The following is a 25,667-nucleotide window of genomic DNA, read 5'->3' as shown; positions in this document are numbered from 1 at the left end:
AAAGAATACTTATTAAGTTTTTTGCTGAATTTAAGTAGTCATGTGTATATATATATATATTTGCATTATGATTCGGCAGGTCAATTACGCCCAAAAGAATACTTATTAAGTTATTTGCTGAATTTAAGTAGTCATATGTGTATATATTCAAGTTGGTCACAACTGATAAATCTATGGAGTTGGTCTCGGCCAGGGTGTGATGCTTAACCAAATCCACATTCTAGAATTGCAGACGCATGTGCATAGTAGATCGCTCGGTGTTCATGTGAATCCATTATAATAATGTATATATAGGGGATGGCTACAAGCCAAATATAGGATATGGGTGCAGGTGAAATCCCGATTCTTCCCCCTAACCTCGAATAGGGTGGTGGTCACTCCAAGAAATTCCTTCCACCATGGTCCAAACAAAAGAGGTATCGATTTGGGAGAACGAGAGAGTCCTCTTACCTTGCCTGCCCTGCCGTTTGTTGCTTCAATCCTAATTTCCTGCAGCTACTTTAACGATTATGGAGAACAATATATAAGTGTGTAGTAGAAATGTTGATCTTGATTGATTGGATTGTAATGGGTCACCTTAAATATTTGTCTCGAAATTCCTTTTTGCCCCTTCTAGGGATGTTCATAACTTTACATACCAACGTAATGTGCATGTGTGTGTCTATAAACTCCAACATTTGATTTGATTATTTTACATTCTTGTACAATATGAATCCCAATGCCTTGGTTTGTGTACTATTCCACAGTGTTGCACAACATAAAATTAGAATTTGAAATACTGCTCCGATTCATGCAAGAAATTGGGCACCGTTTTATTGCCTCGAATGATGTAGTTCAATTTATTCACATTTTGTGTAAAGGCAGAGTTTATCATATACTGGATTGGTATTTTGCTGCAGTCAACACCTCATGTTATGTAGGTGATTATAGCATGGAATCTAAATCAGGATGGCCGTGTATGTTCTTGCCTCGGGAGTGCCCAGTGTGCGCAACACTTAAGTCCCACTGTGTGCCATATTAACTCCCAATGATGGCCCTGCAATGAGGATTCGTTGGTATATACAGATCGATCATAAAGGAACCCAATGTGTGCTATCAATTCCAATATCTTGGCCAGGAGTTTATATAATCCACCATGGCCTAGGATACACAAGTTTATGACCAAGTGCCATCATATGCAACACGCCAATTCTATACATATAATTATAACTGGTGTTGTTGCGAACCTTCGATGGGTAGTTGGGAGGTGGTAAAGTGTGAATACCGAACCTTGGGACTCCGACCCTGATGGGATAGAGTGGGTGGGTTATGTCGACCTGTAAACACAAGTATGACAAGTTACCAAGTTCTCATTTGACTTATGCATAGTTTGAATAGACATGGGTATATATGTTGATTATCGTTATATATGAATATAACCTCGGGGCACATGCCCTTGACAAAGAGCGATCGTGGCATGAATTCGATGATATACGATGCGGTTAGATTATTCATTTTCAATGGATTGAAAATGTTTATATACATATTTAATATGCTCGTTTTATAACTTTGTTTGTACGTATGCATATAAGTATGGAATCATTTACATTCATTTATGAGTTACACTTTCCACAACTCATAATAACTCATGGGGCATTAAGTAGTTTTACAGAATCTACATGAGATGCGTGAAACCTCAGACAAAGGGAGAGTATTTTTACTTGAAAACATGTTATTCTTAATTAAAATGAGGAGTTTGGCTCCCTGGAAGTTCATTTTGCTAAAAGTCAAGGAGATTAGAGATCAATTAAAATCAACTGATGATAGGATTGTGAAAATAATGGCGGTTATAAATTTGAAATGGTTGCCTTCTTCCTATGCAAATTTTATTTCAACCTTGAACACTGTATTGATAAAGATTTGACAAGTGCGCGACTGAGCACTAAGTTCTTGCAGCAAGACAGATGGAAATAGCAATTTTTGAATAGTAGTATATGAATGAGTCTACTGAGGTGGCACTTGCATTGAAATTTAAGATAAAATAATTTTATTAATATCTGACTAATAATAACAAAAGTAACAAATAGAGGGAATAAAATAATGGAGATAAGTCTTTTGAGTTAAGTAAATTTAGAAAAGGGAGTTAGGTAAATATAGAAAAGATCTGGTGTAAAAGCAACATTTGGCAGTCAACAGCTGGCCGTCTTATATAATGTTTATTGAATATTCAGTTGGAAGAGTCAAACCCAATATATCCTACCTTGCTAAGATAACATTGATGATCCAGATGGGAAGCTAGGATGATCTCTATTGCATATCAAATGCTTATTAATGCTAAATGTGCCCTGAACTTGTTGATTATGTTGGATTGATTTTGGGCTGTTTTATTTTGATACTGTTTACATTTAATCTATAGACTCTTTGGATGGTTTGATGTCAAACTAAAGTGATGTGCATATGTTGTTTTGACACATTGCTTTTGAACAGCTTGTTTCTGCCAAGATAATCCGTAATAAGTATACTGGACAGTCAGAGGGTTATGGCTTTATGGAGTTCATATCACGTACAGCAGCTGAGAAGATTATGCAAACTTATAATGGGACGCTAATGCCCAACACTGAACAAGCTTTCAGAATGAATTGGGCATCATTTAGCATGGGAGAAAGGCGTCTGGATGGAGGTCCAGATTATTCTATTTTTGTGGGAGATTTGGATTCAGATGTCTCAGATTTGGTCTTGCAGGAGACTTTCCAAACTCGATATCCATCAGTGAAAGCTGCTAAGGTTGTCATGGATGCAAACACAGGGCGTTCAAAAGGTTATGGATTTGTGAGGTTTGGCGAGGAGAGTGAGAGGGCCCGAGCAATGACAGAAATGAATGGTGTATATTGTTCTACTAGACCTATGCGAATCAGTGCAGCCACCCCAAGGAAGTCTGCAGGAGTTCAGCAACAGTATTCAGGAAGAGGTATGTTGGGATTCTCTATTTTCTGTTACAGTGTTATGTTTGTGCTCTTTGGATAGTATATAATGTCTGATATTTAAGTTGATTGAGTTTTACATTACACTGTAAATTAATTCAATTGTTGTTTTAAACTCATCACACTGGAGTGAAACCCCTGAATAAACACTTTTACTATGAATTTTTTCATTAGAAGAAGGCAGTTGAGGTGCGTATTCCTCTCATTGTATGTGGTTCCTGTGCAAGTTGTGTACCTGCTTTCTATGGAATGATATTACCTCAGGACTATTTTGTCACCTCCTAACTCCTTTCCGAATTTGCGAATCAGTATTTGAATAAGTGTTCCTGAATGGCCATTCGGTAACTTGTACGAGAAAGGTGATTTGAACAACTTGTGTTTTGTTGGGTCCATGGAATTTAATGCTGGTGGTTTGGTGAATTAGCTACTTCAACAGAAATGGAGTTGCTTTCAGTCAATCTGCTAAAATCTATTTTTCCTATTGCTTTTCCTTTTTCAAATTGGGCAAAATTTGAAGCTTCAGGTTTTGCAAGCTTATAAAACTGTCATTGTCTCAAAGCAGGATGCCAAAAGGCTTTGTTGACTTAGGGACATGGAACAAAACAAAGCAGAAAAAAGAACCTTAATAGTGCTTACTGCGAGGCCTCATTTAGGTCAGTTTTGCTTGTTATGTTTTGAATTCATTTCACCCTTCATTTGACATTACTGTAGCATTTTCATGCTACTGTCAATTGGCTCATTTCATGCAATATGATTTTCAGCTGCATTATTTCTTCCTTTGCAGAATCTCATTTTGTGGGTCATAATTAGGTTGATGGTTTTATGGCATTGCTTGGACCTTCATTTAATAAATTGCTCCTCAGTTTCATATGAGATAGTTAAACTATAGCAAGACACTTTTAATATTTTATATATATATTTTGTACAAGGGGGGATGGATAACTATAACACAGTATCATCCATGCCACCAGAGATTGCATCGCACACTATAACCCCTTGGCTTGATATAATAGCCCACAAACCATACTGGGTGGTTTAGCCAGGCTTTGAGCTGAGGTGGGTGGCAACACCATTTATACAACCACTTGGGCAACTCCTGACAGGAAAGGCACTTGTAATATTTCAGACGTGAGGTTTGTTAGAAGAATCCAGTGCATTCAACATTTTTATTAGTGTGGTTAGGTTTTCCTTATTAACTCCAAGTTATAATGAAAGGGCTCTGTGTTGCCAAATGGAACTTTTCCATGTGGGCTGGAAACATGGGCAGTAGCAGGAAAAGTTACATTCAACCTTCTTAGTACAGTGACATGTTCTGCATAGCTTTGCTATATTTCCAATTACATAATCCGGTTTAGTCTTGTTGAAATATGTAGTTAGGTTCTGTCTCCATAAACATGAAATGTACTCTTGATTTTTGTATATTGTAAAAAGTATTATTGTTATTTTTTGTAGCATGGGTTTCATGCTCAAGGTCTTTTTATATAGAGGTCAAGCACCCATTGAGTGCTTCTAGGATTTGTCATAGACTTAAGAAGTCAGTAGAGCCATTGTCATATGAAGAAGACCCCGTTGGGCATATTGTAACATGTCAAAAGAATTATTTTTGTATTTAAGGTGTCAAAATACCCCTCCAAGGCCAAGTCGGCCTGGCAGCTAAGAAGTTGGCGTCATTAGGGCATGCCGTTCTCCTTGGAAGCCCATATATAGGAGGGAACTCGACCTCCTATGGACACTCACTCACTTCTCATCATCCAAGCGAAGGAGAAACTCGACCTCCTATGGACACTCACTCACTTCTCATCATCCAAGCAAAGGAGAAGCAGAAGAAAGGCAAGCAAAGAAGGATAGAAGGACAAAGGACGAAGTTTTTGGGTTATTTCTCTCTCCCCCTCTAACACGTGCGAAGATAAGGCTAGGGTTTTGCAACTGCAAGGTTGAAGTTGTCAAAGTTGTAGAAAGAAGGTCAAAGAAAGGACTTTTAGGTCACCTACAAGCCCCAGAAAGAGAAGCAACACAAGTGAAGGAGCTAGGAAGCCTTGGAAGCCCTAAATTTGCTCACATGTGTGGAAGCAACAACTGTTGTAGGGGCCGAAAATTTCAGACTTGCAGTGGAGGCCGAAATTCTATAGTTTGGAGTCGAAATTGTGCAGCTGGAAGAGATTTGACTGGGTTTGACTTGGATAGAAGAAGCACATCATCAAGAAGGTCTGGCTTGGTCTTGGAAGGGTATTGGTCTTGGTCTAGAGGTCTTAAAATTCATCATTTGAAGAATCTATAAGAAGAGATTTGTGGGTTTTCCTCTCAAGTGGAGAGGTTTTGGCCCTGACTTGTAGCCTACTACTGTTGAAGAAAGTGTAACTAGGTTCGGTCTTCATAATGACATGATCTTTGTAATTGATGTAATAAATTATTTTTGTATGCCTTGCTACATGGGTTTCATGGGCATGAAGTGTCACTAGATGAAAGACTTCTTCTTGATGTCTCTAGGACTTATTTATGTCAAAGAGTCATGTTATGTGTATTGAAACTCTTCACGAGTTTATGTAAATGTAATCAAGTCCACAAAGGTGTGTAGAAGCCCTCCAAAGACCAAGCATAATCCTCCAAAGAAATCTGCAAGCGAAATCAAGAAGAAGCTATTCATGTCGGCTCCAAAATCAAATTAATTAAGAAATTGAAAGTCACGTTGGCCCAATAAAGAGTCATGACGGTTCACAAACTCATGTGAGCTTGCATATATGGGCAAATTACTATAAATACCCACGAAGGGTCAGCGAAAACAACACAAGAAAATTTCGCAAATCTGTCTCTGAATTTTCGGGTGTAAAAGGAGCAGAGGATTCACATTTTCAGTAGGTTAGATCTAGGGTTTAGCTGCCTCCTCGAATGGGTATAAGGAGCAGCAGAACCTAGATTAACACCCTCTCAGCGTACCTGTGATCTGAAGGTAAAGTCCTCGAATAGATAGAACAGAAAAAGGCTGCAGATATAGGCACAATATTAACGTATGTTCTGGGCTAGATATAATCTCGGACATAGCCGCAGGCAGACAAGACTCCGGATGGCATAGTGAGCCACAGTCTTGGTGAAGCCCTCTCGGTGGTCTCGATATGATGGGAAGAAGCATCCATGACTGTGACTATCACAGTCTCGACAGTTATTCTATACGCAGTCACCTGATGGTCACTACCACTAACACGATCACAGTCTAGACATCGTGTGAGGAGAAGGGTCACAGTGATATAATCCTAGCATAAGCTACAACAGACTTCCGTGAAAGTGCAGACGTGATCCAAAGAAAGAAGGATCACAATAATTTAGCATAATCATTACTATCTCACAGTCTTGATGAAGAGGATCACAATAATCAACCTGTCTCTGCATACCTTCTAGGACAGTCATTGTTCCGATTATAATCATGATCTCGATGATGGTCCAAAGATGATTTCTGTGCAGTACATAACATACTTATTAGTCATGATCTCGTTCTTGAAGAGCATGATCTCGATGAAGGTACATAGATCATCTAAGTGGTGATTTCTAGGAAATAGTCATGGTGCAAAGATCAGTTCAGTGAAGATCTTAAGGTGCAGTAGTAGTGCTCTCAATGATGGTAGCAGTACTGGAGACTTCAGAGGTGCAGCAAGGATGATGATTCCAGCTGAGATGAAGTGGAGGAAAAATGTCTTGGTCTTGGAGTGGCAGAATGTGTCAAGGGTCATGGTCTTGGTATTCGTCAATGAAATCTCTATAAGAAGAATTTTGCGTGAGTTTCCCTCTCTAAGAGGGAGAGGTTTTGGCCCTGGTAGAAAACCAAATACTGTGTTCTTGTCTCATTTGTTTTTGATAGCAGTTTGATGAAGATAAGATATACATGCTAATAATGAAGTAAACATCAATCTAAGATAAATTATATAAACACTTCACAAATTGTTATCATGTAACAAAGAATCAATGTAATTATGCATGCCCTAGATTCTTCAACATGGTATCAGAGGGATTGGTTCGACAGTCAAGGTAAGGAAGAAAAAGGGACATGCAAGCATAGCAAACTAAAAAGCTGTACCTTGATCAAACCCTAGATCAAAGGGTCAATCTGCAACAACAGTATGGGAAACACAAGGATGGCTGATCAAGGAGACAATCCAAGAAGCAGTCCACATCTACAGTCATCTACAGCAAGGGTTTTGGAGGTCTGAAGTCGAAGTCTGGTCTATAGCAACAACCTTGGCATGATCTCAACATTGCAGTGATTGATCTTTTCAAAGAACAACCCGAATTCCCATACAAAGAAGCAGATCATCTACAACATGATTTGTATGGATAGTACTCAATAAAGAATGAAGGTGTTCGATGCCACAACCATAATAGCACCTATTGATGGATCTCTACATCATGGCAATCAACCTCAAGTCGATGCTGCAAGGATCAGATATTCAGGACAATCATTTTGAAGGTCTGAAGATAAGCTTCAGCAAGGATCATATTCAGAGGAAGCATCAATATATTTACAACCAACATGATCAAGGTGAAGATTTTGCCTTCACGTATCAAGTAAGTATCTTTTATTTAAGTTTTGGTTTATTGACTTCATTAGTGCAAGAAGATCTATCTGATAGATACAGTTCTTGCAGTAGGATTGACAGAATTATCATGAAGGAGTGAAGTCAGTACCTCAAGGTCTCCTCTGAAGTCATGAGAACTCTTAAGGTTCTATGAAGTAAGAAAGGAAACACAAAAGGATATACTCACTGAAATAAAGTACAGAGGGCACCAAAGGATGAAGAAATATCTTCATGAGATCTCAATGAAGAGATCTGGTAAAAATGATAATCATCATTGATATTGATAAGCAAGGTAACAAATGTCCATAAACAAAAAGGTTACCTCGATCAACAGTCTGGTCTCTATGTCAGATAGAGAAAGGCAAGTTGATAGGATACAAATAAGTGCAGCAGAGGAAAGGTTGACAAGGTAAGTACTATGAAAAGATTACCTGACAGATGGAGAAAGCTGAGGAAAGGATCAAGGGAAAGAGGGAGTAATGGATCTTCACTATGGATGAGATGGTATCCCTCTCAAAAGGATCCTATCAGAAGTCCCTGTAGATATGAACATAGTAAGATGCATCGTGGCATCAAGAGCTCGTATGGAATCATGAAGAACATAGCTCTTGGGAATCTCGTTATACATTGAAGAAGAGGAAGAAGTCAAAGGAAACATTTGCCAGATGGGGATATTAGACCCTGAAGGATCTCTGATAGAGATCTCAGCGGAGGATCTCCTAGTCCGGGAAGGCAGCAAATGTCTCGTCAGAAATTCCAACTCTTGGAACTCATGAGTTGGTGGTTCAATGACATGTAGAATGGAGCAGACCAAGGGATTGAAGATCTTTTCAATCAAGGAAGCTGCAGGAAAATATCGGAAGGAAAATAAGGTATGTATGATTGTATTTGTATTTGCATTTGATATGGTAATGTCATGATATGTGGTTGCAGATAAAATAGATCAAGCATGATCAAAAGGGAATAGATCTCCTCCTTAGAAAGGATGCAGAAAGACATAAGTCAAACTAGATGAAATCAACATAATATGTCCTCATAATGTAGTATGAGGTAGTTGATGACCATTGAAGAACTATGAAATCTCTTGGGAATGAAAGATATAAGGATGGAAGAGATCGTGAAGCATGCAACCATGATGAAGGCAATCAACATTCGGAGAATCAGGAAGACTTGACTAGGAAATCTCCCGGAAAGATGAGAAGACTCTGATGAAAGTTTGAAAGGATGAGGACCCTTGACAACAGTGATCATTGGGAGATGTGTCACCATGTATGCAGGATGATTGATGCCTACAAGAAGATGTCACTAGAAGAAGGCCATCACCAAAAGGTAATATGTGATTTGTTTTGGTGTCTGACCTCTTGGAAAAATCTCGGTATGTGTGCAGGATCAAGGAAAGAAGAGTTGTGAAGGATGTCACAACTATGTACCTTGTGATCCAGAGCAATCACTGTTGGAGAAGAGTGAAGACAAATGAGCTTATGAAGGAAGCCCCAAATATGAAGCCAAGGAGGATACTTTCCGGAAAAGAAGGAATGACATGACGGAGGAAAGTAATGGATGGTTGACCCTACATGTGAAGAAATTGATGACATCGAAGTCTTGAATCATCAGTCAACTAGAAGACCCTATAAAGCATTGATGAGAGACCCTAGTGTAAGAGGGAGCTCTGGGAAGTTCCTATGAGCAAAGGAACTTGAGTAAGTTTTTGAGTAAAGAGAAACTTGGAACTCATCCCTGGTTAAGAGGGAGAGTTAGACACGACATTCTTGTCTTCAGTTTGGAAGAAAGAATGGAGGATTGTGTAATCATCTGGCATCCGACACTCTTTGAGGATGTGGTAGGGCATCCAAGACAAGAGTGGGCAAGAGGACCGATATTCTTGAGGGCTGGGAACCCAAGATGAGAATAGTCCTAGTAGGGCATACTCAGAGAACACCCGGGTGGGTATGACCCTAAGAGAGACAATGATGATGCGTGTCTATCAGTCATTGGTCTCGCCAACATTTTGTGCTCTGATCTAAGTAAGAGATAGAGCTATTAGTCAAGGCCTTGGTAAATGGAAACAATGTTGGTTGAAATGATGCTATAACAGATGGATTGCAAATCTGATTCTTGTTATAAGAAATTCTTTAGATTGAGAATGACTAAGTACCATTATGAATACCTCCCTAGTTAAGAGGGAGTGTTGAAGAAAGTGTAACTAGGTTCAGTTTTCATAATGACATGATCTTTGTAATTGATGTATTAAATTATTTTTGTATGCCTTGCGACATGGGTTTCATGAGCAAGAAGTGTCACTAGATGAAAGACTTCTTCTTGATGTCTTTAGGATTTATTTATGTCAAAGAGTCATGTTATGTGTATTGAAACTCTTCATGAGTTTATGTAAGTGTAATCAAGTCCACAAAGGTGTGTAGAAGCCCTCTAAAGGCCAAGCATAATCCTCCAAGGAAGTTTGCAAGCGAAATCAAGAAGAAGCTATTCATGTCGACTGTAAAATCAAATTAATTTAGAAATTGAAAGTCATGTCGACGCAATAAAGAGTCATGATGGTTCACAAACTCACATCGGCTTGCATATATGGGCAAATTACTATAAATACCCACGAAGGGTTAGCAAAAATAACACAAGAAAATTTCACAAATCTGTCTTTGAATTTTTGGGTGTAAAAGGAGTAGAGGATTCACATTTTCGGTAGGTTAGATATAGGGTTCAACTGCCTCCTCGGATGGGTATAAGGAGCAGCAAAACTTAGATTAACACCCTCTCGACATACCTGCGATTTGAAGGTAAAGTCCTGGAATAGATAGAACAGAAAAACGCTGTGGATATATGCACAGTATTAACGTACGTTTTGGGCTAGATATAATCTCGGACATAGCCACAGGAAGACAAGACTTCGGATGGCACCGTGAGCCACAGTATTGGTGAAACCCTCTCGGTGGTCTCGATATGATGGGAAGAAGCATCCAAGACTATGACTATCACAGTCTCGACAATTATTCTATACGCAGTCACCTGATGGTCATTACCACTAACACGATCACAGTCTAGACATTGTGTGAGGATAAGGGTCACAGTGATATAATCCTAGCGTAAGCTACAACATACTTCCGTGAAAGTGCAGACACAACCCGAAGAAAGAAGGATCACAATAATTTAGCATAATCATTACTATCTCATAGTCTTGATGAAGAGGATCATAGTGATCAACCTGTCTTTGCATACCTTTTAGGACAGTGATGATTCCGATTATAATCATGATCTTGATGATGGTCTAAAGAGGATTTCTGTGCAGTACATAGCATACATATTAGTCATGATCTCGATGAAGGTACATAGATCATCTAAGTGGTGATTTCTAGGAAACAATCATGGTGCAAAGATCAGTTTAGTGAAGATCTTAAGGTCCAACAATAGTCCTCTCAATGATGGTAGAAATAATGGTGGCCTTAGAGGTGCAATAAGGATGATGATCCCAACAAAGATAAAGTGGAGGATTAATGTCTTGGTCTTGGAGTGGCAGAATGTGTCAAGGGTCATGGTCTTGGTATTCGTCAATGAAATCTCTATAAGAAGAATTTTGTGTGGGTTTTTCTCTCCAAGAGGGAGAGATTTTGGCCATGGCAGAAAGCCAAATACTTTGTGTTCTTGTCTCTTTTGTTTTTGACGACAGTTTGATGAAGCTAACATATACTCGCTAATAATGAAGTAAACATCAATCTAATATAAATTATATAAACACTTCACAAATTGTTATCATGTAACGAAGAATCAATGTAATTATGCATGCCCTAGATTCTTCAACACCTACATCCTGTGTTCTTGTGTACTATTGATCTTCATGTTTTTTGTAGCTGTTTGATGATAAGAACTACATAATAATAAGAGAAGAAGCGAATAACCAAGTAAAAGTAAAAATACATCACAAACAATTATCAAGTATAAGAGAAACCATCCTAATTGTAGCCCTCTAGATTTCTCAACATGGTATCCGATGCAAGTTTGACAAAGGGCATGATGAAGATCACTACATCTTTGAAGAAGTCATTGAAGCAATTTTCTATGATGGCAAGTCATCTCAAGGAAGGCATCAAAGCATTTTGGGATCTCCTATTATCTATCATGAATCATATAACCAAGACTTCGACTACAAAGGACAAAGGGTTATTCTCAGCACTTATAGGTACGTTTGAAGATGAAAATATATGGGTAATTTACAGTGGAGCATCCAGACATATGATAGGTGAGCACAAACAACTAAAGACCCTGTCAAGAGGAAACTATTCCTACTTTGTTGAACTTGGTGACAAGAAGAGCTATCCTGTAAGAGGAATTGGATCAACCTCTTTGGACTTGGAAAATGAAGGAAACATACATCTCAACAACAGTTTATTCGTACCAGGTTTGCAAAAGAATTTACTTTTCATTTTATGTCTAGAAGATAAGGGAGATAGAGTCGCTTTTATAGATGGAAAGGTTATGGTATGGGACAAAGGCTCTAGGATCAACAAAGCAAAAATCATTGGGATTCGTGAAGGAAGACTCTACAGGTTACTCATACCTCTCTCTCAGGCCTTGGTTCATATTGATTTAGCCCATGTGAGCTATGGCATAGAAGGTTTGGACACCTTCACTACAAAATCTTACCAACTCTAAACACAATGGTGAATGGCATCCTTGAACTTAAGGAAGATCATGAAGGAGTTTGCAAGGGATGTGCATTAGGAAAAAATGTTAAGAAACCATTTGGAAGCAGTGCTTCAAGATCAAAAGAAATTATGGATCTCATTCACTCTGATGTTTGTGGTCATAACAAAGTCTCTAGGAGGTCATCTATATTATGCAACTTTCATTGATGACCACCCAAGGAAAATGTGGATCTATTTGCTGAAGTCCAAGGATGAAGTATTCAAAAAATTTCAAGAATTCAAAGCAAAAGTAGAAAATTTTATAGAAAGAAGGATAAAAATACTAAGATTTGACAATGGAGGAGAAAACACATCAAAGGAGCTCAACTTTCTTTAAGGAGGATGGAATTAAGAGGGAGCTGATAGTTCCATACAATCTAGATCAAAATGGAGTGGCAAAGCATAAGAATTGGTCAATTGAAGAAAGTGTTAGAGCTATGTTGCATGATCAAGACTTACCTCAATTTCTATGGGGTGAAGCATCTAAAACAACTGTCTACATTCAAAATCGAAGTCCTCACAGATCATTGGATAACATGACTCCTGAAGAAGCATTCACTAGGAAGAAACCATTTGTAGGCCATCTTCGGATATTTGGTTGTCCAGTCTACATTCACATTCCAAAAGATAAAAGAAGTTGGATCCTACAAGCATGAAAGGCATATTTGTTGGCTATAGTAACTCTTCAAAGGCATATAGGATCTACCTAATGGAAGGGCACCGAATTGAAGTAAGCCAAGGTGTACACTTTGATGAAAGTGTTGCATATAAGAAATCTAAAGATCTCTCGATTGACTTTGATGTTGAAGAACTACCGATATTTGAAGAATGTTCTAGGGAGGAAGAAGATTCCAATCATGAAGAAGAAGGTCCTAGTGAACTTGTGCAACAAGTCATCATTCCTGAAAATAGAAAGAGACCTAATTGGTTGAAGTCTACTCTTCAAGATGCAAAAGGACATGGAGCAACCAAGGGTACATTCAGGGAAAGTAAGAAGCCTAAAAGATATCTAGGGTATGCAGCTTATATAACAAAGTTGATTGAAGTAGAGCCACCTTTGAAGACGCTGTCAATCATCAAGAATGGAAAGATGCTATGATTGAAGAATATCAACCAATAATGAAGAATGGAGTTTGGGAAATTGTTCCTAGGCCGAAAGAAAACTCTGTGGTGACTTCCAAGTGGCTCTACAAGATTAAGCATGCAACAAATGGAGGCATTGAGAAATATAAAGCAAGGTTTGTGGCTAGGGGTTTCTTCCAACAAGAAGGCATCAATTATGAAGAGACATTTGCACCTACAGCTAGCTACACAAATATACGATCATTAGTCTCTTTGGCAACATTGATGGGATGGAACATCCACTAAATGGATTTCAAGACAACATTCCTGAATGGTACTATCAATGAAGAAGTCTATATAAAACAACCCGTGGGATTTGAAGTGAATGATAATAGATTCATGTTTGTAGGTTGCAGAAGGCACTTTATGGCCTTCAGCAAGCTCCAAGGGTTCGGTATGCTTAAGTATGCAACAAATGGAAGTATTGAGAAATATAAAGCAAGGTTTGTGGCTAGGGGTTTCTTCCAACAAGAAGGCATCAATTATGAAGAGACATTTGCACCTACAGCTAGATACACAAATATACGATCGTTAGTCTCTTTGGCAACATTGATGGGATGGAACATCCACTAAATGGATTTCAAGACAACATTCCTGAATGGTACTATCAATGAAGAAGTCTATATAAAACAACCCTTGGGATTTGAAGTGAATGATAATAGATTCATGTCTGTAGGCTGAAGAAGGCACTTGATGGCCTTCAACAAGCTCCAAGGGTTTGGTATGCATGGATGGACACATACCTACAAAGATTGGGCTTCTCGAAGAGTTCTGCTGATTCAAATCTCTATATCAAGGTAGTGAAGAATGAAACCCGTAATCATTCTTCTATATGTGAATGATCTTCTCATAACAGGTGTAGAAGGTTGTATTCAAGAATGCAAGAAGCAGTTGGCAACAAAATTCAATATGAAGGATCTGGCGCTCATGCACTATTACTTGGGGTTGGAAGCTTGGCAAGGTCTTGGTGAGATATACCTAGTTTAAGGAAAATATGTGATTAAGATGTTGCGGAGGTTTCACATGATGGATTGCAAACCTATGACAACCCCTATGATCACAAATTTGAAGAGGCTAAGAAGTTCCGATTCAAACCTTGTGGATCCTACTAGGTGTAGACCACTGTTTTAAGAATCGGCTGGCTCGGAACCGACTCGGTCGAGTTGGTCTGAGTCAAGCCCTCATTGGGTTGACTCGGCCATCGAACTGGTTCGGTCGGCCAGGTTATTACTGAGTCGTCTGAGTTGTCTAACATCTCGGCCGGCTCGGTAATGACCCAGTCGGCTCGGCCAGCTCGGTAATGACCCAGTTGGCTCGGCCGAGTGCGAGCCTACTTGGCCGACTTGGTGATAGCGGCCCAAAAACTCAATAAACAACGATTTTTTATTTTATTTTTGCTTTTTGGGGACCCTAAACAGATTTGTAATTTGCTTATAGGTTATTTGGGGTCCATTCCCCTCTTCTAAACCCTATTAAACCCACCCAACCCCTCTCGTTTCCTCAGCCATCTCATTGCATTTGAGTGAGAATTTGAGCGAGAGTTTGTGAGGAGTTGTGGAGTTCTTTTTGGAGCAATAGTGAGGAGTCTTGGGCAAGCATTGTAGCAGGAGTGAGGAGCTTCTTGGGCAACCATTTGGAGCAGCATTGAGGAGTTGGTTTGTTGGAGCGACCTTGAGGAGGTAGTTTGTGCCTGGAGGTATTTTTTTTCACTTGTAAAAATTTGTTTTTGCTAATTTATTTTTATGTGCAAATTTGGAAACTGAAAAGAGTGTTTTTTGTGAAAGAAATGAACATTGAAGCAATGCTATTTTTTTTGTTTTCATTTTCAGATTTTTTGCTTTCATTTGCAAGTCAAAAAATGGCACCTAGAGTGAAAGATGCTGCTTGGGCATATGTTGAAATGGTTGATAGTCAAATGCATTGCAAATTTTGCCATAGAAGAATTAAGGAAGGTCCTGGGGGTATTAATAGGCTGAAACAACACTTGGCGGGGATTAGAGGCCATTACTCCATGTGAATCAGATGAAATTGGGAAGATTAGGAAGGAATTGTTAGCCAACTTTGAGAAGTTTAAAGAAGAAAAGGCTAGGCAAAAAGAGTTAGAGGCTGAAATTGGGAGGAAGAGGAATATACAGAAAACGTTGGCTACCAACCCCCATTTTGATTTTGAGAGTTCTTCCTCTATCTCTTGTACTGATGCATCCAACCCCTTCCGATATGTTCCTCCCTCTTTGGAGTCTATTCAAGAAAAGGGTAAGGGTAAAATGAAAAAGAAGGGTGATATGAATATCAAAAGTTATTTCACTGTCACACCCTCCTCTCCATCATATGCACATGGTCCTCAAGTTAGTAGAACTTTGCAGCCCACTTTAGATGACCATTGGGAGAAAGAATTGAGTGAGCATGCTTGTGATTACATATGTAGATGGTGGTATAATGTTGATATCCCCTTCAATGCTTCCCGTTCACCATATTATGACCCTATGTTTGATGCCATACATGCTGCTGGAAAAGGCTTCAAAGGCCCTACTATGCATGAGATAAGGGGGTATTATTTGCAGAAGGAAATTGCCTCCATTAATGAGTATTTGAAAGATTTCAAAAACTCATGGACAAGAACATGATGTACCATCATGTCCGATGGATGGACTGATCAAAGAAACCGTACCATCATAAACTTTCTTATCTTCTGCCCATAGGGAACCATGTTTCTAAAATCAGTTGATGCATCTGATAAGGTAAAAGATGGACAATTGTTGTTTCAGCTATTGGATGAGGTTGTTGAGGAGGTGGGGGTGGCTAATGTTGTTCAAGTCATCACAAATAATGCCTCTAGCTATGTTCTTGCTAGTAAACTGTTAGAGGAAAAACACAAAAACATCTTTTGCACTGCTTGTGCTGCACATTGCACAGACCTCATGCTTGAGGATATTGGCAAATTAGATTGGGTCAAAAACACTGTAGATCATGCCAAAAGCATAACAAAATTTATCTACAATCATTCATGGATTTTGAGCCTGATGAGGAAACACACAGGGGGCAGGGATATTATTAGGCCTGCCATCACTAGATTTGCTACTCATTTTTTGACATTGCAATCTATGCTTTCACAACATAGAAACTTGCAAAAGATATTTTCTAGTGAAGAATGGAATCAAAGCCAGTGGTCTCACAAACAGGAAGGCAAAGAATTGAAAAAGAAAGTTAATGAAGAAATATTTTGGAGAAAGGCAACAAAGATTGTGAAGCTTGCTGAGCCACTGGTTAAGGTGTTGCATTTGGTGGATGGGGAAAGATTGGTGATGGGCTTCATGCTACTTCATGCGCCGGAATTTATGCAAGGTGGAATTTTAATTGGAATACTCCCCGTCATATGCTTCCCACACAATTTGCAACTCAAATTTGATCTATCAAACCCCATTGGGTTCACCAGATTTCCAAATAGGCTTCAATTGTCTTGGCATGTTTGTTAAACTGTTAATGTAAGACTGAACCTAGGGCACAAGAAGAATCTATAAAAATAAATTAACAATCAGCATTTTCAATTTTTAATAATAAAAAACCTTCTCCACTCAATGAAACTATAATGGCAAAAAAACACACTCAAACCCAAGCAAAAATCATGGAAAAAGTATGGGTGACTGAAACCCAAGGCAAAACAAGAAAAAAACAAAAAAATGGCAGAATTTGATGCCCATACCTGGAATCCACGGTCTGCTGAAGAAACTCGGTCCAAAATCAATTTTTTTTTCCTTGAGATCCTCAATAACCTCGGTTTTCTCCTCTTTCTCCCTTGCAGAATCGTTCTCCTCCTCCTTAGCTCTCTCACTTGCCCTCTGTTTGCAAAATGAAATGAAAACCAAGTCAAAAACTTTAATAAGTTGCTGTCTCACGGGCCGGCGATTTTTTGGCGATTATAAAGATTTAATCATGATATTTTCCTTTTGAAAAAATTGCTGATTTGATCAGCTGATAAAATTGCCACCGCAAAAAAATTGCAATTCGGCGATAAAAATGAGATTTTATTGCAATGTTTGCAACAATGATTCATGCCACTTCTCAAATTGCAATACATTATTGGGGTTGGGGCCTGGGTGTAGAGCTAAAATGTTACTGTATACTATTCAATGCTGTATTGGTTCTGTGGAGGCCTTTTCAGGTCTCTAATGTGATTTGTTCTGTTGTTTCTCAGCCTGTTTTTTGGAACATTGGCTGTTTGTCAAAAGGTAACATGGTGTGAGTGTTTTTATTTTGGTAAATTGGCCACTGAGCTACTTATATACGATTCACATCAGCATTTGCAGTTCTGCCTCCTTTCAATCTGTCCTTGACGGCTTGAGTCTCTCTTATTACAGCTTCTGAATATTGTGTCTGGTAGAAAGTAGTGTTGGTTGCTGCCGCCTTTGTCCTCTTCTTGCAATAAAGGGTCCTCCTTTCTGTCTTCTTCCTTTTTCCTGGGGTGGCCTGCCACTACATTTTTTTCCTCGTAATTTCTCTTCCTTGTGTCTGGAGCCTTGTAAATTTCCATTGGTTTGCTGTAAACCATAGTGTTGGCAGAGCACTGGCCACCTGCGTTGTAAACCTCCTGACACCGCTTAGGATTGGGTATTGGTGCCCATGCTTGGAGCTCATTTAATTTGAATTGAACATTGTGTTGTGATTTTGATTTGCAATTAAACTATGAAAGAGATGAATTAGGGTCGAGCAGAGTTGCACAGGTGAAGAATATTTCATGATCATTAACTTTAATCGAACTTTTGTAATGTTATTTTGATTTGAAATTAAAACATCAAAAAGATGAATTAGGTTGAGCAGAGTTGCACAGGCAGAGAATATTTCACGATTGTTTAGATTATTGGGCATTTGCACCAATGCTGTGAGCTAATTTAACTTGAAATGAAATGTCGTGCCTGGCAAGGATTGCCAGAACAAAATAAAATAATAAAATAATAAATACAGATAACTACGTTTGCGAGACCTGTTAACACATTTCTGATTTAATTAATATTAAATTGTCCTTGCTGGCATCTGTAAACATGGTTGAGAAAAACATTGCATATTCATTGTTACTGAAGCGAACAAGGTTCCTTCTACAAATTAATTACTCCAAAAGTCTTGGAATATCAAGATATCCATTAAGGATACAAATATTATATATTAAATATATGAATAAGAATGAGAATGAATGATTTACAAATGAGAACGAGAGGCTTGCTTATATACCAAGCGTCTCTTCATGAAGAGTCATGTCCTATTAGACATGCCTCTTCAACCTAATTACTAGCTTAACTAACTATTATTTATGATTATTATCTTTTACATTATATTTATATTATTTATATATTTTATTCGTTACATTGCCTTCTTCCTCAAAAAGCTTTGTCCTCAAAGCTTGTCAATGAAAAAGGCTTGATCTCTTTTTCTGCTTCGAAAGTCTTTCTGTCTCAGAATAGTCATCCTCGTCGATACAAGTTGATAAGATCTTCTTAGTGACAAACAAAATTGTCGCACTGAGAAGGGATCAGACCATCCTAGATTAATCTTCTGTATAGCATTTTGATCACTAAAATTTTGTAACGACTTGTCAGCATAAGACGGAATTGATGTTACGTCATTATTCTCTGAAACATTAATTTGTTGTCTATAGTTTGAATGGTCTTGATACACAGCTTGGTTGATTTGTCTATTCTCATGATTCGGATGCTGATATAAAGTTTTTAGATTTTCTTCTGGCGAAGATGTTGTTGAATTGGTTATGGAACATTTACTTGGGATGTCCATTGTTTGAACTGCAAAATCTACATGTGTCGTTTCTTCAACTGACTTGTCTTCTTGAGTTGTCATATTCACTGGATCGGTATTCGTTCCCTTATTTTCAACTTGAACTGTTGTGACTGGAGATTTCGATACTTCTTCTTGAGTGACTTGTTCCAACTTATCTTTTAATGCTTTCTTATCCTCCTTAAGTTTCTTAGTTTGATTGAGTAGACTTTGATTATGATTTCTCAGACGTAAAAGTTCTTTGGTTTTTGATTCATCAACCTTATTTTCAGTGTTTTGAATTTTAAGTTTTTCATCTTTTAGATCTCTGATTTGTTCTAATAAATTTTTATTATTGTTCTTTAAACGTAAATTTTCCTCTTCTTGTTCTGATAAATACTGCTTGAGTTTTTTCTTTGAGACTTTAGACTTCTTCACTTGTGCCAATAATTTTTCGACGTGGTCCTTGAGACGAGAAATTTCTTCGTCATTTTCTATTATTTCTTTGTAATGCATATCTACAAGTCCAACATATTGTTGCTTAAGTATTGGATTTCTTCTTTTACATCTCTTTGGAATTGTTTTTGTTCATTTCTTAGTGATTCCATTTTTTTTTTCACTTCTTTTATCTTCCTTTTTTTTTTAACAATTTATTTATTTCTATTTTTTTATATGATATATTCTCTCTCATTTTATTTATTTATTTCTATTTTTTTATATGATATATTCTCTCTCCTCTTTTTTTTTATTATTATATAATTTCTCTCGTTACAGTTACTATAAATGCAATGTGACTGGGGAATAATTTTGCAAAAAGAATGTATTTTTATTAATCTTGTAGGTAATTGAGAATAGTTTTACTTATCAGATAAGTGGGGATAAGAATTGATGGTTGTGCTACAATCATGCAGACCACATTCTTGTAATTAAATCTTCAAAAAAAGGCTGCTTCACTAAACTAGATGCTTCTTAGTGTACAATCTGTAGCTATGGTCAGTTGTAACATAAGAGGTATATATATATAGTCAATAGATCTTAGCTTGAGTGGTTTGGTGAACAATTTGTTTCCCCAGCTGCGTGGGTTTAAGTCTCTGGAGACATGTTGTAACTGGCCCATTTGTGGCATTTATGAAATAGTTGTATCTGCTATAATAGTGGCTGCCGATCTGATTGAAGTTACCAATTCTCCAGAAATTCTCCTTTTGGTAATCTATATATGTATGTGTGTGTGTGTGCATCAATATGGATCCAAACCATTATACATAAATATGCAAAGTTTCTCATATATAGCAGGGGTGCATATAACCAAAATGCAAGACGGTGCAATCCATCTTTGAACCAGTGAAACATGAATCTCCGATCACTTGCGATTAATCACGAGTCAAACTCTGCTCTATCCTCAAATGATCCGATTCAACTCTGGGCGAGTCAAACTTGTGTGGACCAAGTTTGACTCGTGGTCAACGTGATTTTGACTAGTGACTCACTGGTTAATTGCGATTTATGGGGCTACGGCTATTTCAACCCTCAACTCGGCGAGCACAGGTTTTAACTTTTAGGGTTCCCACATTTTTTGCTTCATAGTTTAGTTAGGTTCAAAATTAAAAGTTGGTCCATAATTGACTTCACTGTTCAGGGCTACAACTCATAAGTCAAGAAGGTAATAGAGTCATGGTTTCAGTTTCAATTTACTCAACATAATAGAGTCGTAGTGTAATAGAGGCGTAGTGTCCAGTGTGCTCCAATGTAGCTTCAGCGTGTGCTTTGTCAAAGATTTCAATAGAAAACCATTATCATATCATTTTAGCAGCAATCAAGAGATTTCAATCACTGCTTTTTTACTGATTGGTACGCAGTATTTTATAAACTTCTAGAAGTAGATGTTTCTGCTTCTATGTAGTCACAGGTTAGGAGTGAGGACCCAATACTTTGGATCATGTTTGGACTGATAACATATATGAGATACTTATTCATTCATGATATTTTGGACATTTATTGTTATTATGCATTGTTTGGACATGGCTTTATTGAATATCAATGAAAAATGTTTTCCTTAATTCAATATATGTGTATATCTTAATTTATTGGATTCACCGATTTTTTCCGGATTTTTCCCCGATCCGATTAAAACTCTTCGCTCTTTTGCCTCGCCGATTTATTGCCGATTCCGAGTCTGGTAACATTGCTTTGAACCAAAAATACATCAACAGATAGGCTCTAGAGTCCAAAAAACCATGCTACAACAAATACCTACATATCATCAAAATCTAAGTCACCTGACACGGGGATTTGGGATTCTTAGGATACGGGGATTTGAGTGTCGGATTCGGACACGTTGACCCTCTGGAACAGGACACGAAGGATTCGTTATATATATATATATATATATATTAAAAATTAGATATTTTTTACACAAACTCTCATTAATGATACAAAAATTCATTGATTTCAAACATAGATCTTCATCTAGATGTTAGTTTTACTATTTACAAAGTAAGTTAATAACATTATAGCATGCATAGTACATAGAAAATTCAAATATCTGCATAAACCCTCACAAACGTCATAAACCCTCCCAAACCTCATAAACCCTGCTTCATAAACCCTCCCAAACCTCATAAACCCTCATAAACCCTCACAAACCTCATAAACCCTCCCTCATAAACCCTCACAAACATCATAAACCCTCATAAACCTCATAAAACCTCCCTCATAAACCTCATAAACCCTCACTTTTTTGGGATTCGAATCCCAAAATCAGGACACGATGTGTCCTAACAGGACACAACCGGGATTTGATGGTGTCCCGTTAGGACATGTGGTGTCCCATTTTTGGATTCGAATTCCCATCGAATCGTGTCGGATTCGTGGGATTCGGACATGTGGCCTGTTTTGGACGAATCCGGTTTCATAGATCAAAATCATTGCATGTATTGGTATTTTCATCATCAATATCACCCTCTAAGCATTAATATAAGATAGAAAAAGCTTAACACGTCAAATCGAGATTTTGTTTGAGCGATGGGTACATTTTGACTAGGGTCATGATAGAGGAGTTCAGCAAGCAATAGCACCAACATCGAGGTACATGGGGGGCTTGGCGTTCTTGATTAAATGCTAGTTCCATACCCTCATACGCGACCAACTCCAATGGAAACATTGCAATCCCACCAATCCTGCAATCCTGAAAATTGTTAAGTAAAATTCATTTTCATCTATTGACTTTAAGAATTTAATATTACAATTAATTACATAGCATTATTAGGGCTCTATGGTTGAATATTAGGCTGCTCCACTCATATATTATTCAATGTTGCATTAATCGTTATCGGGATAATATCGGTGCGAGGAAAAAATCGGAAAATATCGTAATTATCGGGAAATAATCGGAAAAAAATCATTTGGTACAAAAATATTCATTTTTTTCATTTTTTTTTTCAATTTTTTTAATATCTAAACCATCTACAACATAAAACAAATACATTGACACATAAATATGATAAAAGAACTAATATATAAGATGTTTAATATCCATTTCTAGTGCTAAAATCACACATAACATTGAGTCATGTCCTGAATAGTAAGTCCTAACTCCCGAGTCCCAACTCAGCCTCAAAATATCAACAAAAAATATAATAATGTATCTCATCATGTCATAATGTCATATACAATAAAATGAAAAAAATAACATAAGTCTAATCCTATTGATTTCCTCTGCCCCTCTTGCGAGAAAATGCCACAGATTTCCCTTTCTTTCTAGATGTAGATGTTGGTGCTGGTGGAGTTGGCAGTGGAGTCTGCTATGCTCTAGAAGTTGAAGAACTAGAAGTAGGAGCTATAGGAGGTAGACCATGTCCTCTACTGGTGGCAGGGGTAGCCCGGGCAGGTGGTGTCACCTGGAAACATTACAATCTCCCAATCCTGAAATCCTGAAAAACTGATAAGTCTGCTGGATTTTGAATGAAATCTAAAATTCTACTTTCTCCATATGAAATTCAATGAGGCCGGAACCACTCTCAAACATCCCGAGTCATTTCATGGTAATGTTAAAAATTTAAGTAAAAGGATGAAAATGTAAAAGATTTTACATTTTCATCCTTTTACTTTAAGAATTTAACATTACCATGAATAACATATCAATACTAGGGCCTAGACTTGATCATTAAGCTGCCGCACTCAAAAATTATTTGTTTCTTTAAAAAAAATTGCTTTTCAAACATTTAGCATCCCTTATAAAACCTCGCTGCCCCGACTGCCCGCGATAATTTTTGATTTTCTCGCGATTTTTGGGAAAAAATCGCGATAATTTGAAAAACTCACGATAATTTCCAAAAAATCAGGCAAAAAAAAAATACCGGCGATAATTTCGAATAAAACTCGCGATATTTTCGTTCTGCTGAAAAACTCGTGATAAAACGATAAAATCACGATTTTCACAACACTGATATTATTGCTTTATATTTTTTTTGTTCCAAGGGTCCTTAGCTGCATTGTATGGAACTGGCCAGTTCCATACAGAACCGGCTTTTTTGGTACCAAGCCAGCCTGATCCCTACAGGAACCAGTTGGTTTAGTACCAAACCAGCCTTTTCTGGTTCTGTTCCACCGGTTAGGGCCTGAAAAGTTAAAACAGCTGGCCTGGATGGATCCGTACAGGAACCGATTGGTTCGGTATCAAACCAGCTTTTTCTGGTTCTGTGCCATCAGTTAGGGCTGGAAAACAGCTGGAGTGGCTGGTTCAACTGGTTCTGCTCCGGTTCTGATAATGCTGTTCATAACATGCATTTGCTGGTGGTTTTACCTGCTATGTTAAGCATGCTTGCACTCGGTGCTGGTTATTTTACATATATGCATGTTGTGGGTGGTGGTTGGCATACATGCTATTGTAAACATAATTCTATAATTGACTAGTCACAGTTTGAGTGAAGATTAGTGGAATTGCGTTGTGCTAAGTTTATTGGTCATTTTGACTGTTTGCTGATTTAGGCATTGCCAAATCATGCAATGTTGTTTTCTTCAAATTTATGATGGTTTTATGTTATTAGGTTTGTTATACTTTCCCTTGATTATTTTTGTTTACAGCAGGCAATGGTGGATCTCATGCCCAAGGATTCCCGTCAGACAATGATTTAAACAATACAACTGTGAGTTAATTTTTCTTCTATTTATCCTTAAGATTTTGGTTGTTGCTTGTTCTCATGTTTTCATTTATGCAGATATTTGTAGGACGGCTAGACCCAAATGCTACAGATGAAGATCTGAGACAAGTCTTTGGCCAGTATGGTGATCTTGTGTCCATAAAAATACCTGTTGGTAAAGGTTGTGGATTTGTCCAGTTTGCAAACAGGTAAGCTTTTGAAATCGCTGTATTTGTAGCATTTTTGCTTTGTCATCAGAGCTATATTCCCACTTCTTATTCTTTGCAATGAAACGTTTTAGATCCTGGTTGGAAATGTATTTGTTCAGGGCTTGTGCTGAGGAAGCATTGCAAAGGCTCCACGGTACTGTTATTCGTCAGCAAACTATACGCCTTTCTTGGGGTCGAAGCCCTGCAAACAAGCAGGTAAAATGTGTACAAGTACTTAAGGATTATGTGTTAAGTATACATTCTTTTACTTCTGGCATTAATTTTGCTGAATATTGGGATCTGAGAATGTAATTTATGTTGCCTTCTAAACCAGCAACCTCAGCCACAGGGGCAACAGCCTCAGTCTGATCCAAATCAATGGAATGGTGCTTACTATGGGCAAGGATATGAAAGCTATGGTTATGCCCCCCCTCCTCAAGATCCTGCAATGTATGCTTATGGTGGCTACCCTGGATATGGGAACTATAATCAGCAGGTAAGCTAGAGTTACAAGTCTCTAAAGCTTGGTCACACTAATGTTGCAAGGGCTGTTTATTTGCCCTTCAAGTTGGCTTCATTTGTTTTCAGTCTGGAGGCTGCAATTGTTTTGTTTTCTTTACCAGGTATAGCAACGTTTTTGCTAGTTGTGTAAGCACATAAAAATTATTGCTTCATATTCAGGTTTTCATTATCTGAGATCAACATATATTTTCCCTAGTTATATTACATATTTCCTTATAATTTTAAATCATGTGTTTTTTTGTTTTTTTTTAATTTTTTTATCAAGAACATGCTACTTTTATGCATATGCGTATACATTAGAGCTTGGATTCTATAGAAATGATAATATTATGTCATTAGGAATGCCATTGTCTCAGTTACATAATAATTTCTCTTATACTTTTATTTTTCCATGGTACCGAAGATATTCAAATTTCCAATTGATGGAGAATATGTGAGAAATTTTTATAAACAAATTTTGACGACTGATTTTGGGTAATGGTCAATTGTTTTATATATAACAGTGGTTGATTTTTATAGGTGCCTGTCTGCCAAAATTGCATATGTAGATTTTCATTTGCTTATCTATACTAGAATATTCACTTGTATTAATGAACTTGATATTGTTGCACCCAAGTTTTGGATCTTGGCATCGTCAGTGGATCCTTCCAATGAATCATTTGTGGATCCTTGTAAATTCAATGTAGTGGTTCTTCAA

At 37.7% G+C, this 25,667-nt stretch overlaps 1 protein-coding gene across 2 annotated transcripts in view; it reads left to right on the top strand.

Annotated features, from left to right (window-relative positions):
• Positions 1 to 25,220, top strand: part of LOC149265207 (polyadenylate-binding protein RBP47-like) — a 42,680-nt gene extending 17,460 nt beyond the window's left edge. Inside the window, exons 2-6 of one of the 2 annotated variants that reach the window (XM_089429171.1) lie at positions 2,467 to 2,947; positions 24,184 to 24,245; positions 24,318 to 24,448; positions 24,568 to 24,664; positions 24,783 to 25,220. In XM_089429171.1, the coding sequence (XP_089285297.1) occupies positions 2,467 to 2,947; positions 24,184 to 24,245; positions 24,318 to 24,448; positions 24,568 to 24,664; positions 24,783 to 24,953 (942 nt within the window). In that variant the 3' untranslated portion in view covers positions 24,954 to 25,220. The remainder of the gene's footprint in view (positions 1 to 2,466; positions 2,948 to 24,183; positions 24,246 to 24,317; positions 24,449 to 24,567; positions 24,665 to 24,782) is intronic. The other variant, XM_089429173.1, reaches the window with a different exon arrangement.
• The last annotated feature ends 447 nt before the right edge of the window (positions 25,221 to 25,667 follow it).

This window comes from Pinus tabuliformis, chromosome 6 (assembly GCF_031772625.1).
Source record: "Pinus tabuliformis cultivar Carrire ecotype Pingquan chromosome 6, CPIR1, whole genome shotgun sequence".
NCBI lineage: Eukaryota > Viridiplantae > Streptophyta > Pinopsida > Pinales > Pinaceae > Pinus > Pinus tabuliformis.
The sequence above is the reverse complement of the archived record's forward strand: the minus strand, read 5'-3'. Positions and strand labels throughout refer to the sequence as shown.